The sequence below is a fragment of the Trachurus japonicus genome, chromosome 9 (genome assembly GCF_045865225.1).
Source record: "Trachurus japonicus isolate A0001 chromosome 9, Traja_1.0".
Classification (NCBI taxonomy): Eukaryota; Metazoa; Chordata; class Actinopteri; order Carangiformes; family Carangidae; genus Trachurus; species Trachurus japonicus.
Window position 1 is genome coordinate 14714455 of NC_140915.1, and position 15645 is coordinate 14730099.

Below are 15645 nucleotides of genomic sequence, written 5' to 3' on the forward strand. Positions count from 1 at the left end.
TATGGGCCTGGTGGTTGTTTGTCCTATTAAATAAAGATGAATGAATGAATGAATGAACTTTGTTTGTCTCTATATCAGCAGTACAATGAAAATATGTCTGATTTGCTAACACTTTAAAATAACTAAACACTATTATTACTATTATTAGTAATTCATTAACAGTTATAAATGTGTAACTCTCCATTAATAAGCTCCTCTATGATAAATCTCTGTACTGTAGTTTGGAGCATTGTATTCAGTATCAGAATCACCTACATGTGGTATCTAGCCACATATAGAGTACATAATTTTGTTTTAATTTGTGCCAGCAACAAATTGAGTCAAAATAATACCAAAACCAAAATAGGCAAAGCTCAGTACTCAGTAACCTGACTGACACTTCCTTCCTGGTAGCACCTGAGCTGTGGCAACAGGAGGCAGATTTTAGGCAGCTTTAGGAGATCACAATGATTTACTAACTAGATTTGCATGTTTAACTGAGCTGTAATAATGTTTAAGTGCTCTGGAGTATATGAGCATATAACCAGTAACAACCTCCAATAAAGTTGCATAGAAACAAACAGGTGAGGAGATGAATGATTCAGCTGTTGTACAAAACCACCATTAGCTGTAATGATTCACTAATAGCATCCCTTATATGCAGCAGCAAGGAAAAGATATAAACACTGATATGGCTGCTGCTGACACACGCTCACACAGGCGTGCAAAGACACACACAGTGCTCAAAAACTCTTTTTGGTGTGTTATATCTGATGATGCATACGACACGCACACACACTCTACAACAAGTCATGCCAACACATGTATAGTTCTCATAAAAGTGGGGTACCATACAGTACAGTACGCGCCTGCAGGTTCGTTAGACTGGAGAAAGGGTGTGACACTGATGCAATTTACTGGCAGCAGAAGTCATTTCTAAACAGTTGTCTGTGCTTTTGATTGATTAGCGGTCAAAATAGCTCTGGCGTACTTGAGAGGGGCATGTGGGGAAGCTTTTATGAGAGAGACATGCCTACTGTATCATCACAACAGAGTGCCAGACGGGAAGACAGACAGACAGACAGACAGAAAGCAACTCACCGTCTGAGAAATGACAGAAAGCAAAAGGGAGAAAAAGCAAAAGTGTCAATCAGGTAAGAGAGAAGACAAAGATAGACCACAGAGGGAAGGGCAAACAGGGGCATATTATCCTCACAGGGTGTATGGGGGGGGAGGAGGGGGAGGAGGTGGAGGAGGGGGAGAGAGAGAAGCATTATAGGCAAATCATCCTGATCAGCGCTTGTGTTTGTGCTCTAAGGGCTAGATTCAGTGGCAGGAAATCAATTTGCACAACCAATTTAGTACGTTCAGGCAATAGAACTGAGTGCGCTCTACATATTCACAGCAATGACAGAGCATTAGTTGCCGCACGACCATGGCATTCCCACGGCAAAGACTCGCATATGGCTAAATCTGTTAAAACTAGAGAGAAATAAACAGAGTGGATGCCATGCAGACTTTATTCTGGGAATAGAAACAACAGTAATAACCGCAGCACTTGGCATGAAGCCACTAATAATACTGGCAAACTGCTTCTTCTTTTTTTTTTCTTTTTTTTGCCCTCGTCTAATAACCAGTGGTGCGGCTGCTGGCTGCTGGCTGCTGCTGCCTGTGACGTGTCGCTCCACTCGTTACCTTTCAGAGCAATGACCTTGCTGGCGGGGTTCATGATCGCACTGTCAGCAGAGATGGGCCTCCTGATGGGGTTGGTGGGGTCGGACATGTCCACGATCACCACCTGGTTCTGCTCGCCCACCTTCTCTCTGATGCAGATGAACTTGTCCGACTCCATGGTCAGATAGCTGAACCCGATGTTGGCCGGGTTCACGCCCAGGTTCTGCAACTGGAAATATTAAGTAATACGATGCTTTATCAGTTATGGATACACATATTTGTATAATAAACATCTGTAATCATATGCAAACTTCTAAGCAAGAGTGTGACAGTTTCAGGAAACGCACAGTATACACAGTTAAATGACAAGACTGATGTCATTCTCCTGTGTGTGTGGTAAAAAATGAAGCTATAACAGGAGATTAACTGAGCTCAACGTTTTCTTGGAAGCAGAAGGAAACCTGGCTCTGTCAAAAGGTGACAAATCCACCTATAAAGCTCACAAGTTAAAGCAGAAGTAAGCGGAATATTTGTGTTAATATAAGTCTTAAATAGTTATATCTTCCGACAGCAATCACTTATATAGAGTGTTTGGTCTGAAACACAGGTCTGTCAGTCACTCTGCTCTGCTGTAAGCCGAGGAGAAAACTTTCCTTGTATCCTACAACCTTTATCCAATGAGGAGAGAGAACGGCATAAAGGGGCGGTCCTCTCTGTGTGTGCAGCCAAGGGATGCGCGTGAATGTGGTGACGTAGGGACGAGGGCGGGGACTGCTAACTCCATCTGCTGACAAGAAGTTAGCCAAAACGATCGGATCGCTTACTTCTGCTTTAACATACTGTATCGCATTTGTTTAATTGCAAAGATCAACAACAATTTGCTGTTGATAGGTTCAGCCAGGCTAACTCTTCCCCCTATTTTCAGTCTTTATGCTAAGCTAACAGGCTGCTAACCACAGGATACAAACATCATACTAATTTACTCCATGATTACGTCATTATTGTCCAGTAGATGGGGTTTTCTCAGTGGTTAGCTAAAAAAAAATTCAATGCCACAACTGCATAAGAAGTAACTATTTTGTATTCACAAACATGCTGATATCTTTTATCAATTACAATCTATTATCTGTTGATCTATTAGCTATGGCCTCCTCACACCTCACTGGCATTATAGTTATTGACAAACGCAATGTATACATATTTTAAACTAAGTGTTTATTGGTTATCAGTTCTAAATAGTTGGAGTATTGTTTAACCAATGGAGAGGATGCGCTATGAGCTGTAATTAAACTCACAGTTGTAATGGTGGTCGAACCGAAAACAGGTTTAATGAATGAAAACATAGATGATTCTCCCTTACAGCAACATCTGGACCCGAAGAAGTGGAATATTCCAACTTTACAAAGTTTTAAGGCCTTTGAAGGAGTCCTGCCTTCATCACGACATAAAAAAAAAAAAGTGCAGTGGGAAAACATGTATGGCAGCAGCTGACATTTGCCTTGCAGGGGGAAAAAACTCCAAGTAGTGAAGCAAAACTGTGTTTCGATTTAAAATAGCAGCAGGTCTGCTCCAATTTTCCAGGGATATTCTTAAAGGTTGTGTTTCCAGACTGGAGGTCTGGTCGGTGGTACGAGGAGCCAGGGAACAAGCGTGGGCACACAGCAAGCACCCAACAGGATGTTAACACAACAGTTTTATTTTACACTCTCTAATCTATTGAATTTTTGTTTTTTTTTAAAGAAAGAAAGCACAGTGTTACTTTGTTTCAGCAAAGCCTGTGATTAAACCCCCGACACTGCATTTAATCATCTGTATGAGCAGCCAGCTGTAAGAAAAGTTTAATTAACACTAGATTATTCCGCCTAAATCAGTCTGAGGCAACACCAAAAGAAAATCCCCAATAGAGATCCAATGAAACTAAGAATAAATTATAATTCTTTTAACAAAATCCAATTTATTATTCCGCATGTTTACTTTCCTAATGACAATAAGTCCCAGTGTGCAACGAAACGCAGACACCGAGCTGATGTCAATTTCTGCTGTGTCAAATCTTAGCAGAACTAACAACCATGAGTGGAGCTCCATGCAGCTAGGTTAGCGGCTGCCTAACAGAGGAATTATTGTGCACATTGTCAAACTAACTGTGAAGTGAAAGAGGGCAGACCAAAACAAGCTCTCCCTCTGCCTCCGATGACTGGAGCGGACTGCATTATGCAGTCTGAGGCAAGCGGAAAGGAATCCTTACAGTCGTCACAAGGACCGTACTATCTCGCAGTTGGCTGGCGGAGCAGGACAACACATCATGACCGCTGAACCATTTAAATCATCATTCATGTCATCTACAAAACAGGAAGGATGTAACCGTCGAGGGGCGGACGGAGCAAGAGATGCTGTAAAAGTTCACAGAGAAATACTCCAAAGGATGCAACTATTGATTCATTCCAACGATTACATGTCAGCATTAATGTCTTCCAGCCAGGCCAAGGAGATGTATTGACAATGTTTGACTAAACAGTCCAGCTCTTGTAGATATTCAGCTGAGTCATACTGTACATGTTGAGGAAAAGCATTGGATTCTCACAGGAGAAAGGATGAAACTGTTAAATGTTTGGCTTGTGAAATTGCCTATAAGCAATAAGTCAATTAATAGTTACTGATTTATTTTCTGTTGCTGCAGCTCTAATAAGCATTTCTAGATAAATTTCAAACAGAGAGGCCAAAAGATCATCATCAATCACCAATATTTATTCCTATTAATAAGTGTGTGTATAGTGAAATGAGTCACAAACCCACAGAAAGTTATAAACCTGCCTCGCAGAGCTTTTTCACCTATTGTAGCTCATTTTTTTGGTTTGATGACCCTCAAACTCCACATATTATTTTCAGCTGCAAAAGTATGATTTCATTTTTTTTTGCTCTACATATTCCCACTGTCAAAATCCAATCCAATCTTTAAAAAAGCAAAAAAACAAAACAAGAAGTACCACACTAAACTACACTTAACAAAACTCACTCATCGACTGACAGAAAACCAATCAGCAGTTATTGTTATACTCAGTTAATTGATTTAGTCATATTTTAAAACATAAACACCAAACACGTTCTGCTTCAGGCTTTTCTAATGAGAAGAATTACAGCTTTTCTCTTTGTTTTATTGTAACTGATCCTAAACATATTTGAGTATTGGACCATTAGTCAAACAAAATCAACAGTTTTAAAAATGCAAGGGGGGGATTTGAAAATATGTGGGTGATGAAATTATATAACTACTCATAAATTTGTATCTCTTGTGTGTGATTTGGTATAAGTTAGACACATCATAATATACATATGAATATCAGAAAACATCCTTATCAACATTGTGGTCATGATTTCAACCATATCACACAGCCACAGCTCAAAGCAAAGTGGGTTTCTGTGAAGTGATGGGGGGCGAACAATGTAAAGTAAAGGCCTCTAGAAACGGCCAGAGAGAAGACCTGGGGGAGGACTGGAGCCATATGTTGCATCTCCTCAAGACTGCCAAAATTTGTCTGCGGGAGGACAGGGGGGAGGAGGGAAAAACACAATAAAAGATAGCAGGGTGGTGGGAGGAAGAAGATAAGGATGGGAACGAAAGGAGGAGCTCAAGAAAGACACAGTCCATCCAGCAGCATCCTGCTAGGGAGGGAGGCCACGGTGATAAATGCACCTTTTATGAGAGGAGGAAGAGTGAAGGATGAGAGCGAGGCCTGTACAGTGCACTTCCAGTAACACGGGCCTTTGGCAATTTACAGTTCAGGGTGGGGCGACTGACTCACCAGAAGGCAAACCCCCCCCTCCGCACTCCTTCTCAGTAGAACATTCCAGACTAAAATCACACTTCAACTACAACCTACTGTCTGCGGTGACCCATAAACCGCCTCTAGTAATGCATATTCACACACACACACACTCTCTCCGAGCCCTCTACCCCTCAACAGCTGAGCTCACCAAAACAGCATTAATATCACAATAACAAAAGGCAGCAGAACTTCACTGTGATGATGATACAGCGTTGACGGTATTTGGTGAGTCATAGACTGGGTGGACCGACGCATCGCTGAGACGCTGACACGTATGTCGCATCAGCAGCTGAGTGAGGGTTTGACTTTGAGGTTTATATTATAAGGAGATTATACAATTAAAAACGGGTAAGGCAGCAAAAAAAAGACGTGGAAAAGCGATGTGACTTTGCACTTTCTTTCACTAAAAAGGTTTGTACATGTTCACGTATAGGTAATCGAGAAAACCTAGTTGAAACTGCTATAATCATTCATCATCATGTTTGTAATCATCATTCATAATGGATTGATTAGATACGCACGTGTGAGCGGGACGACGCCAGTGACAATTATCACCAAATTCCCTTTTATCTGAACTTACTGTTGGTTAGCATGTTGCCATATTACTTAAAAGGAGGTACTGTGTTTCTGCTTCCTCCAGAAGTAAGAAAACAAAACAAGTTTGGAGCTGAAACAATCAATTTATCAATTAATACAGCCACAGGAAAACATTCAGCAACTCTCTGTGGAAGCTAAGTAATCATCTCATTCATTTTGCTAAAAGTCTGCAGGTTTCAGATGTAAGAAATTTGTGACATTTGATTTTCATATACTATATTATGTCTATTGCCTGTATGTCTGTCATTGTACTGATTGTAGTGTTGCTATATGGCTATGCACAGTCTCTTGCCCAAGACACATTTCCCCATTGGTGGACAATAAAGTTTATCTATAATCTACCGGTAATCTAATATATGACAGTAAAATTTCAGACTGTGGGTTGGATAAAGCAATTCACAAAACGCCCCCAAAGATTTCACTATTCTCTGTCTTTCTTTCGTTCTAAATGGACAAACAATAATCTAGAATAGGTTATTGCAGGTTTTACCATTTTGTGACAGTGTGCAATGCATGTTGTTGTATGTGTGAACAGCTGCAGCTCTTTCAGTGCATTCATGATTGAGTTTTGGTGACTGAACACAGACGCTCAGGCTCGTCGTCCCCGCCAGCCACCGCTGCTGCAGTCACACAGATGTGTTCAACTGTTCCGTCATCCTGCTTCCTCTCCTGATGTGATTTGCCAGACTTAAATGGGGGCCTGCTTACCTCCCATCTGCCTATCACATCCGTCGGTTGACGCGGTGGCAGCCAGGCATCATTTTTTTTTATCAGTAGAGATACAGCAGCCGTAAACAGCCGCACAACAGCAGGTTGGACTCTCCTAACTCAGCTCGACAGGACCGCGGCCAGAGCTGCGGGACATTTTTGCACTTACACAAGCTGCTACAGTACGTAGGCCCGCTGCTCTGACAGCTGGCAGCAGAGCCACAGGAGCTGAAAATGAGTCTCACTTTTTAGCACGTTTGTAATTAAACACACATTTATTTCTCCCGAGCTCCTTTTTTTTTCTTTCTTTTTTTTCTTCCTGCAGCTTCCAAACCAAACACAATCCACTGAAACTAAAACCACAGTTTTTTGGGGAGGCCACAGTCAGTGAAGTAGCCCACATTCACCATCCGGGGGGGGGTCAATGAATGACACAGTACAGTAGGCCATGACATGTCAGCCTGAAGCTTGCATCATAACTCATACGACAGTAAACAAGCAGGAAAAGACAAAGGGTAATGATGGAGCGAGACTTTACCACACAGCTAATGACAGTGTGAGGTAGGCAGGAAATCCATAGCTACTGGTGTGGAGTGAGAAAATGAATACTACTGAATCACAGCTTAAACAATAGCTCTGAGATCCGGGGCTTCATCCTCCACGTTGGCGTTAAAAAAAACCCCACAGTTAAAGAACTCTATTGTGTGGAGTTAACCAAGATATCTGGAGCATTTAACTGAACGGCTACTTCAAAACGCTGCTACTTAGGTCCATGTAACACCCCTGAACCCAGACCCAGACTGCAGACACTGAGCTGTAAATACCAGGCCAAGAAAAAAAAAAAAAACTAAACAACTTGAGGCCCAAAGTCCTGGGTTTGCAAATTCCAAGCATTTTTTACCCAGCTAGAGCCACCTAGATTCACAGGGGGATACGACCGGGGCAGAGCTGGGATTTCACGGTGGAGGTTGGAACGTAAAGTAAAGCAGTCTGCTCTTTATCACTGTCTCAGGAGGGTCAGATCTTCTCAGGAGATGTATAAGGGAAAGGTATGCATGCATGCACACATAGTGAGAGTGCAATTTAGACTCATAATAACACAGTAGTTATACCACCAGGTGCTGCACTGCCCTCCATCATCAGACAGCATGCTACAGTGTAGCTACCAGTCCTGTCAGTGAGCAGAGGAGCCTGGTGGTGGGTTTTTTTTTTTTTTTTGGTGGATAAAGGGTCTTTGGCTGACGAAAGTGGGGCTGCTGGCCAGAGGAAGGGAGCAGCAGAGAGAGAGAGAGAGAGCTGGGGGGTGGGGGCTCTGAGCTTTTTTTTTTTTTCCTAGTGAAAGGCCATTTCACTGCCTGCTGTTACCATAACAACAGGCTACAGACCAGGGGGAGGCGGAGGGGTGCGTCACAAAGTTTCTCTTTTGGTTGCAAGACACCAAGCACTGGGGCTGCTACGGGACAACAAAGTCCCCCAAAAAACCAAGAGAGGACAGAAAAGGGGCCCATATAGTGGAAATAGCTGCTCCATAGACTGCCCAAATAACCAGCCACTTGTTTTCCTCCTTTTTTTTTTTAAATATCAGCTTGTACAAGGGTATTTTGTGTTGTTTTTTCCACCAAGAGACAGACTGCCAACCAAAACCCAAGACTACAGGGCCTGTGCTGCTCTGCTCTTTCATGTTGAAGCTGCACAGATGCTCATCTGGCATGAAAGAACACAACAGAGAGCAGCAGAGCTAGCAAACAAATTAGATCAATATCATATTGATGCTTCAGCAGGAAAGTGAAGGTTTTGGGAGGTTTCAGTGGCTGCAATATCAAGATTTTTTGCACATTGTGTTCTTTCTTTTTCTAATCTGATGCAGTTTTCTGAACTTGCTTGAAACTATTCTAACGAAATCAAGTGCAAAATAAGTGCTTGTCCTTCTCCACGCAGGGCCCACTCTGGGAGGACACTGTCTAAAAAACACTGTCAGTGTATTAGCTGTATGAATATGATACGCTCAGAGGAGAAGCTGGACATTTGCAGACGCACTGACTGACCGGGTGTTGTTGTTGTTGTTGTTGTTGCTGTTGAAGGCTACAGAGTAAGAAGAATACGCTGCTGCAGGACATGACAACAACATGCTAGCCAACAAAGCTTATGAGTGGCAAAGTGCCATTCAGCTCTCAGTTACAATGTATCCGCGAACAGCTGAGTGCAGTTGTCCGCACCAGAGAGAGAGAGAAAAAAAAGTGTCAAAACACCGCAGTAGTTGCATCGGCGCGGATTGAAAATGACAGCGGCGTTTTTCCACTTGAAGGGAAAAACTGCGGCGTATCCACACACACACACAGAGACACACAGCCTACACACTATATGTATATACATACACACGCGTGCACACACACACACACCGGTCCGCATTGGAGCTGCTGTATAGCTACGATCTCAATTTTTACAAGTCATCATCTGCCCGGCAGGAGAAAACTAGGCCTGTGGCTATATTGAGCACCACCCTGCAGCCCCTATTTCAGATCCCATTTAAATGCGACATGTGCGGTGTGTTTGCGGACCTATACGCGGACGAGGAGCTGCGCAAAAAAATAAAAGATAAAGAAACGAGAAGAGATTCATTTTAAGGGCTTTTTCGACCCCCCTCTTCTTCTTCTTCCTCCTCCTCCTCCTCTTCCTCCCTCTCTCTCTCTGAGTCTGCTTACCTGCAGATGTTCCTGAAACCGTATCGGCAGTATCTGAGCCATTTCTGAAGGATTTCTCTGTCCGAAGAATCCGTGAGGAAGGAAAGGGGAAGGGGGGACAACAGGAGGAATAGAGGTGGTCTTGTTCTGTAGCTATACGCGCCCTAAACGTCCCCCCCCCCACAAAAAAAAGTGAAAAATTGATGGGCAGCAGCAGTAGTAGTGGTGGTGGGTAGGCTATAGCCTGTAGTCTGGGTGGCTTGCGTTGATATCACACGAATCCAGTGACTGCTCCCATTCACCAGCCCCCCTACACCAGTCCTGAATCAAAAACTCCGCACCTCCGCTAAGAAAACTAGTCCACTCCCAACTACTACTGAGCCTAGTCGCGACTAAGCCGGTTCCTCCTCGAGCCTTGTATGGAGACTGGGGGGGTTGTGCTAAAAACCCCCGTGCTGAGTAACTGTAAGTAATGACCTCGCAAAAAGCCGCTCCTTGTCTTCGGGGTTTTTTTTGTGTGTGTGTGTGTGTCTCTCTCTCTCTCTCCTCTCCCCTCTCTCCAAACCCAAACCACCACCTCAGACCTGTCAAAGAGGAGGTCGGATGTGCGGCGTGTAGCCCTCCGCCGCAGCCCCTTCCCCCTTCCTTTCCACCACCAACTTCGAAATCAGGGCTCGTGACAAGCGCCCCACCTTTAGCTTCTTCTTTGCACGATTTCTTCAGAGCAACACACACAGAGAAAAAGAAAAGGGAAAAAAAAAAAAAAAAAAGCGTGTCGTTGTGTGGATGTGTCATATAGCTGTGTATGTACCAGAGAGGACTGATGACTTCACAAAGTGTTTTTCCTTTTTTCTTTTTCTTTTTCTTTTTCTTTTTTTGTCTTGAACGAACACAGGGTCTCACATGGCCCCTCCACTCTCATCATCATCATCATCATCATCATCATCAGGCCTGGTGAGCAGCAGGTTGTGTTCATAGTTGATCAAACAAAATCTTTACATTTAAGTTAAGTTTAAAACAAACATTCATTTCTGTCATGAAGGTTATGAATTGTCAGTTGGTGGTTGGTCTGAAGATAAAAAATTAAAAAAAAATCATTTTAATTAACAGAGGTCTGTTGTATAGGGCCACACTGATGCTGATGACTGTGTGAGTCACTGTTACACACAGGATGTGGCCAAAAACAGACACACACATCATTTGAATTCAGACAGATACTGTTCCCGAGGATTAAGGATGTAGCTTGCACAATACAGTTCATCAGAAGTTAGGAAAATGAAAGAACACAATAGACTTCCCAGTTACAGTAACACAATGCCATGAATGCCATGGCCCAAGTTTGGCCCACATAGCTACTTCCATACATGAGCAGATTGGGCCTGGTTGTTAGTTAACCTCCCAGTATTGGCCTGAATATTTACTCTTTATTTAGTCCGGATGTGGAAGCAGCATTTGACAACCATGTTGTATTTGGGCCAGATTTGGGACCCAGGCACATAGGAAGGGGGCCGGAGGAAAACAAGCATTTGGTCCAAGACTTGGTTTGTTTTCCTGTGTGGATTTTAAATGACAGTTAGTTAAAGGGATAGTTCACCCGAAATTCAAATTTCACCCATTATCTACTCACCCTCATGTCGACTAAGGGCTGGGAGAAGTTTCAGAGTCCTCCGTGCCTTCTCTGAGTTACGGGGGGGGGGGGTCTGCGCCGCAGTATTTGTCCATATAATGGTTGTGAATGGTGCTCACTTTTCTTTGTCCAAAAAGACACACCAAAAAACATCCAAATACCTCCATACTGCTCGTCTGTGATGTCCCTCTTGTATTGAAGCCCCGACATGATAAATTGTTCCGCCGGTCAGTGCAAATCACGCGAGATTTGCACTGACACAGGAAGAGCAGTGAACCAAGACACTGGGAGCTTCAGCTACAAACAAGCTTAAAATATAGACTTATTTCATTTTTTTCGGAACAATTTCTCATGTCGGGGCTTCAATACAAGAGGGACATTACAGACGAGCAGTATGGAGGTATTTGGATGTTTTTTGATGTGTCTTTTTGGACGAAGAAAAGTGAGCACCATTCACAACAATTATATGGACAAATACTGCTGCGCAGACCCCTCCCCCCCGTAACTCAGAGAAGGCACGGAGGACTCTGAAAATTCTCCCAGCCCTTAGTCAACATGAGGGTGAGTAGATAATGAGTGAAATCTGAATTTTGGGTGAACTATCCCTTTAAAGTTAATGCACAATATAAATATGAAGGGAAGTGATTTACAAATTAAGTTATGTATTATCATGTATCATAGAAATGATTGTATTTACAGTTAAATGTTTGTATAGTTAATAATAATAAATCAGAGGACATGTTCCAGGTAATTTAAATAGCGATGGAGCAGAAGCAGTACATCTCCATGACATTATGTTTTATTAATTAGATTTCTGATTGGAAATCTCTGATCTGTGGCATCCTGGTGCCTGTGGGGTTTAAGACACTGACCGTGTAATTGAATCGTCTATGGTTCGATTCCTGCCTGGGATCTTTTCTGTCTGTCATCCCCCCAGCCTCCCACCCCTGCATCCCCATCTCTATCTCCCCTCACTTCCTGTCATCTCAAAGCAGAGATGGACAGAGTACTCAACCCCAGTACTTGAGTAAGAGTACAAATACTACTGGTCAAGATTTACTCTGTTACAAGTAAAAGTAGCTCAGTCGACAAGTTACTCAAGTAAGAGTAAAAAAGTACTTGCTTTTAAAGGTACTTAAGTATCCAAAAGTACATGCATTTAAATTTACTTTAAAGCAGAAGTAAGTGGTCCGGTCGTTTTCGCTAATGCTGCGTTCCAGGCAGGCTTTTGAAATCGTAAATTACAGCTTCAAGTCACAACTTACGACTTTGTAGCGTTCCAGGCAACCCACTCGTGTTTTTCCGACCTGTTTTACCAGTGAAAGTCACTATAACGGCCACTCGTAACTTCTGACCCGTGAACTCGTACCAGATCGAACTGGTACGACTTCACGGTCGGAAAAATACGAGTTTCCTTGAACGCACCATAACAGTCCTCGTCCCTACGTCACCACATTCACGGCGTCCCTTGGCTGCACACACAGCCCTGCATGCCGTTCTCTCTCCTCATTGGATAAAAACTGTAGGATACGATAAATGTTTTCTCCTCGGCTCAGAGCAGAGCAGAGGGACTGACAGACCCGTGTTTCAGTCCAAACACTCTATGTAAGTGATTGCTGTCGGAAGATATAACTACACTGTTAAGAATTTTCCTGTAAAATAACAGTAAAGAACTGGCAGCTGGGTTACCATTATGATACTGTAAAATTTACAGTTTTTTACTGTCATGGAAATTTACAGCTTTTTACTGTTAATGAAGAAAACAGTATGGGACTGTTTTTTTATTATAAAAACAGTAAACAACTGGCAGCTGGGTTACCATTATGATACTGTAAAATTTACAGTTTTTTACTGTCATGGAAATTTACAGCTTTTTACTGTATTTGAAAATTACACTGTGTACTGTTTTTTAAGATTACTTTAACAATACTTTACAGTTAACTGATTTGTTTAAAAATACATTATCAGTCTTCACAAAATCTACAAACTACAACAAAATAGAAACAGAGCAGCATGTAATTGCAATATATGAAAAAGCACAGCTTCTTAATACACTTTGACTTTTATTTAGAATCTCCACATTCAGACACCTTCTTTAAAAAAAGACGTTACAGACAATTGAGCAATAGATAAGTCATACATTTACAAAGCTCTCAGATGTGTCTGCCCTTTGTATCCTCTTGTAATCTGCTATTGTAATGTGGTCTATGAACATAAAAATCAAAGAAAAGCCACAAGTCCAGAAAAAAATATCCAAAGTCCTGACCTCAGACAGTCAAAAATATGCCAGAATGAAACATTCAAACAGTTGTATGTTCAGAAACAGACACAAATAACTTGGCAAGAATAACAGCAAGGGACTTTCAACTCTGTAAAGGAGAGAGAAAGAGGGTGAGATTGAGAGGGAGAAAGAATTAAAGCAATGAGACAAGATGGTCTCTGTGTGTTATGGGATTGAATAATCTCACCTAAATGAAGTCCTGCTGAAATTCCATGAGTCTTTCAGCATGTGGATACAGTACATGTGGTTTGACTGCTGTCATCCTTTTGCTTGTGGTGCTGGTGCCCCATCCAGCCTTTGGTGCCTCTCAGGGTTTATGAAGCACCTGCAATTAATAGTGTCTCATCAGACAGTGGGAAAATCATTGCACATATTCATTAACAACACAATAAAAAGCAGCAAATGTTAATTTAGAATAGCATGCTATTGAAAAGATGAAAAAAACACATGTTAGTGAAAATACCTGACGTTTGGGTGAATTCAAGGGCACAGGAGGCATCTTCCTGATTGAAGATAGAAGGTGGAAAATAAGGTGGGTTGGATTCCCTCACATACGACATGGCCCTCGATGACCATCCAGCGCTGAAGTTTCCTGTTGTTTACCTGAAACTTGACCAAGAATTGCCCTGGTAAATTAAGATGTGCTCACTGCTTTCACCTGCACATTTTTGCAGTTTGCAATCAGGCAGACAACACTACAGGTCTAATATTGCTGTGACTTTTCATGTACCCCACATAGGCAACTGAGGTGCATATACCTGACAAAGAAAAGATTATTGCAAACTTGACCATGATTCAACAAACAGAAAGCACCGTGCAATATGAACAACAACTCACAAATACTTACTGTGATCAGTAGCGCAGCAGCAAATAGTCTTCAGTAGGCCTATGTGTAATGTCAAAGAAATATGTCAAAAACTGTACCGTAAATGATGCTCAAAGAACTCAGCAAACATCTTATGGATCATGAGCCCCCATAGATTCATTAATTAATGGCAAACATGGTAACAACAACAGCAACAACAGTGGTCTTATACTGACTAGAAAAAGTACTAAAGCACTAAATTTCTGAGCTAAAATTTAAAATCTGGAATACCTCAGAATGAACAGACCTCTTATGTTGTGGTGTGTTACACCATTAAGGCATTATATGAATGCTTCATGAATTCACTTCATCTATCATCTGTGAAAATTTAGCTAGCTACCGAATCATTCTGTCATGACATGCACATTTGCAATAGGCTGACGAAAACAAACTGAAAACACTGCCAATTTACTTTGTACCAATTTACAAATGAAATAAAACTGCTACTCACCAAATAATTTGCTAGATGGGGGTGGATGAAGGGTCGACAAAGAGAGGAACAGATGCGGCTTCACATGTGTAGTTTCGGTTAAATTTCCCACAATGCAAAAAATACAACATGATACCGTGACTTAGATGGTTTAGATGAAAGATTAGCGGTTAAGTGCTGTATATTAGGAAAACAGTATAGTTCCGTTAAAAGAACAGTAAATTACCTAAATTTAACAGTTTTTGTTTATTTTAACAGTAGAATGATGTATTTAAAAATAACAGGTTAATACTGTTGGAATTCTGCTGTAAATTCACAGCTTTTTCTTACAGTGTATTTAAGACTTATATTAACACAAATATATCACTTACTTCTGCTTTAAGTAAAAGTAAGAGTAAATTTCTTATTTTTCACATCAATGAATTACTAGAATTTTTTCTAAATGAATTTAAGGAGCTTTTAACTCTTGTTTCTGAGAATTAACTCTTTGAAACCAGCTGCACTGATGTGCTGCTTTTAGGGGTCAGGGTTTCCTTCTTTGACAAACACAGCTTGTGTCCAATAGTATTTTAGAAAAAAACAAAAGAGCAGACCTGAAAGTAACGAGTACTTTTCAGTCTTCCTAGAAATTAACTTGAGTAAAAGTAAAAATATTTGTCTTGGAAATGTATTCAAGTAAGAGTAATAAGTACCAAAGAAATCAAATACTCAAGTAAAGCACAACTCCTCTGGATATGTAAGTACAGTATTAAGTACAGTACTCAAGTAAATTTACTCCATTACTGTCCACCACTGTCTCCAAGTAAAAGTATATAAAAGGTACAAAACAAAATGAAATTAAATCTCTATAGCTCAAAGTCGAATCGGGTCGATGTCACTGTAAAGAGACTCTACCAGGTCTGGATGGATGGTGTGAGCAGTTGTTGCTGTTTGTTGCAAATCACACAGTGATGTTGGGAGTCGGGGTCCTGAGAACATA

General features: G+C 41.6%; 1 protein-coding gene across 2 annotated transcripts in view; it reads right to left on the minus strand.

Annotated features, from left to right (window-relative positions):
• The window catches only part of cltcl1 (clathrin, heavy chain-like 1), a 34152-nt gene extending 24403 nt beyond the window's left edge, over positions 1-9749 (minus strand). For both annotated transcript variants that reach the window (XM_085786108.1, XM_085786106.1), the window contains exons 1-2: positions 9485-9749; positions 1675-1882 (exon numbers count right to left, since the gene is read on the minus strand). In XM_085786108.1, coding sequence (XP_085642234.1) covers positions 1675-1882; positions 9485-9526 — 250 coding nt within the window. In that variant the 5' untranslated portion in view covers positions 9527-9749. The remainder of the gene's footprint in view (positions 1-1674; positions 1883-9484) is intronic.
• Positions 9750-15645: the final 5896 nt, after the last annotated feature.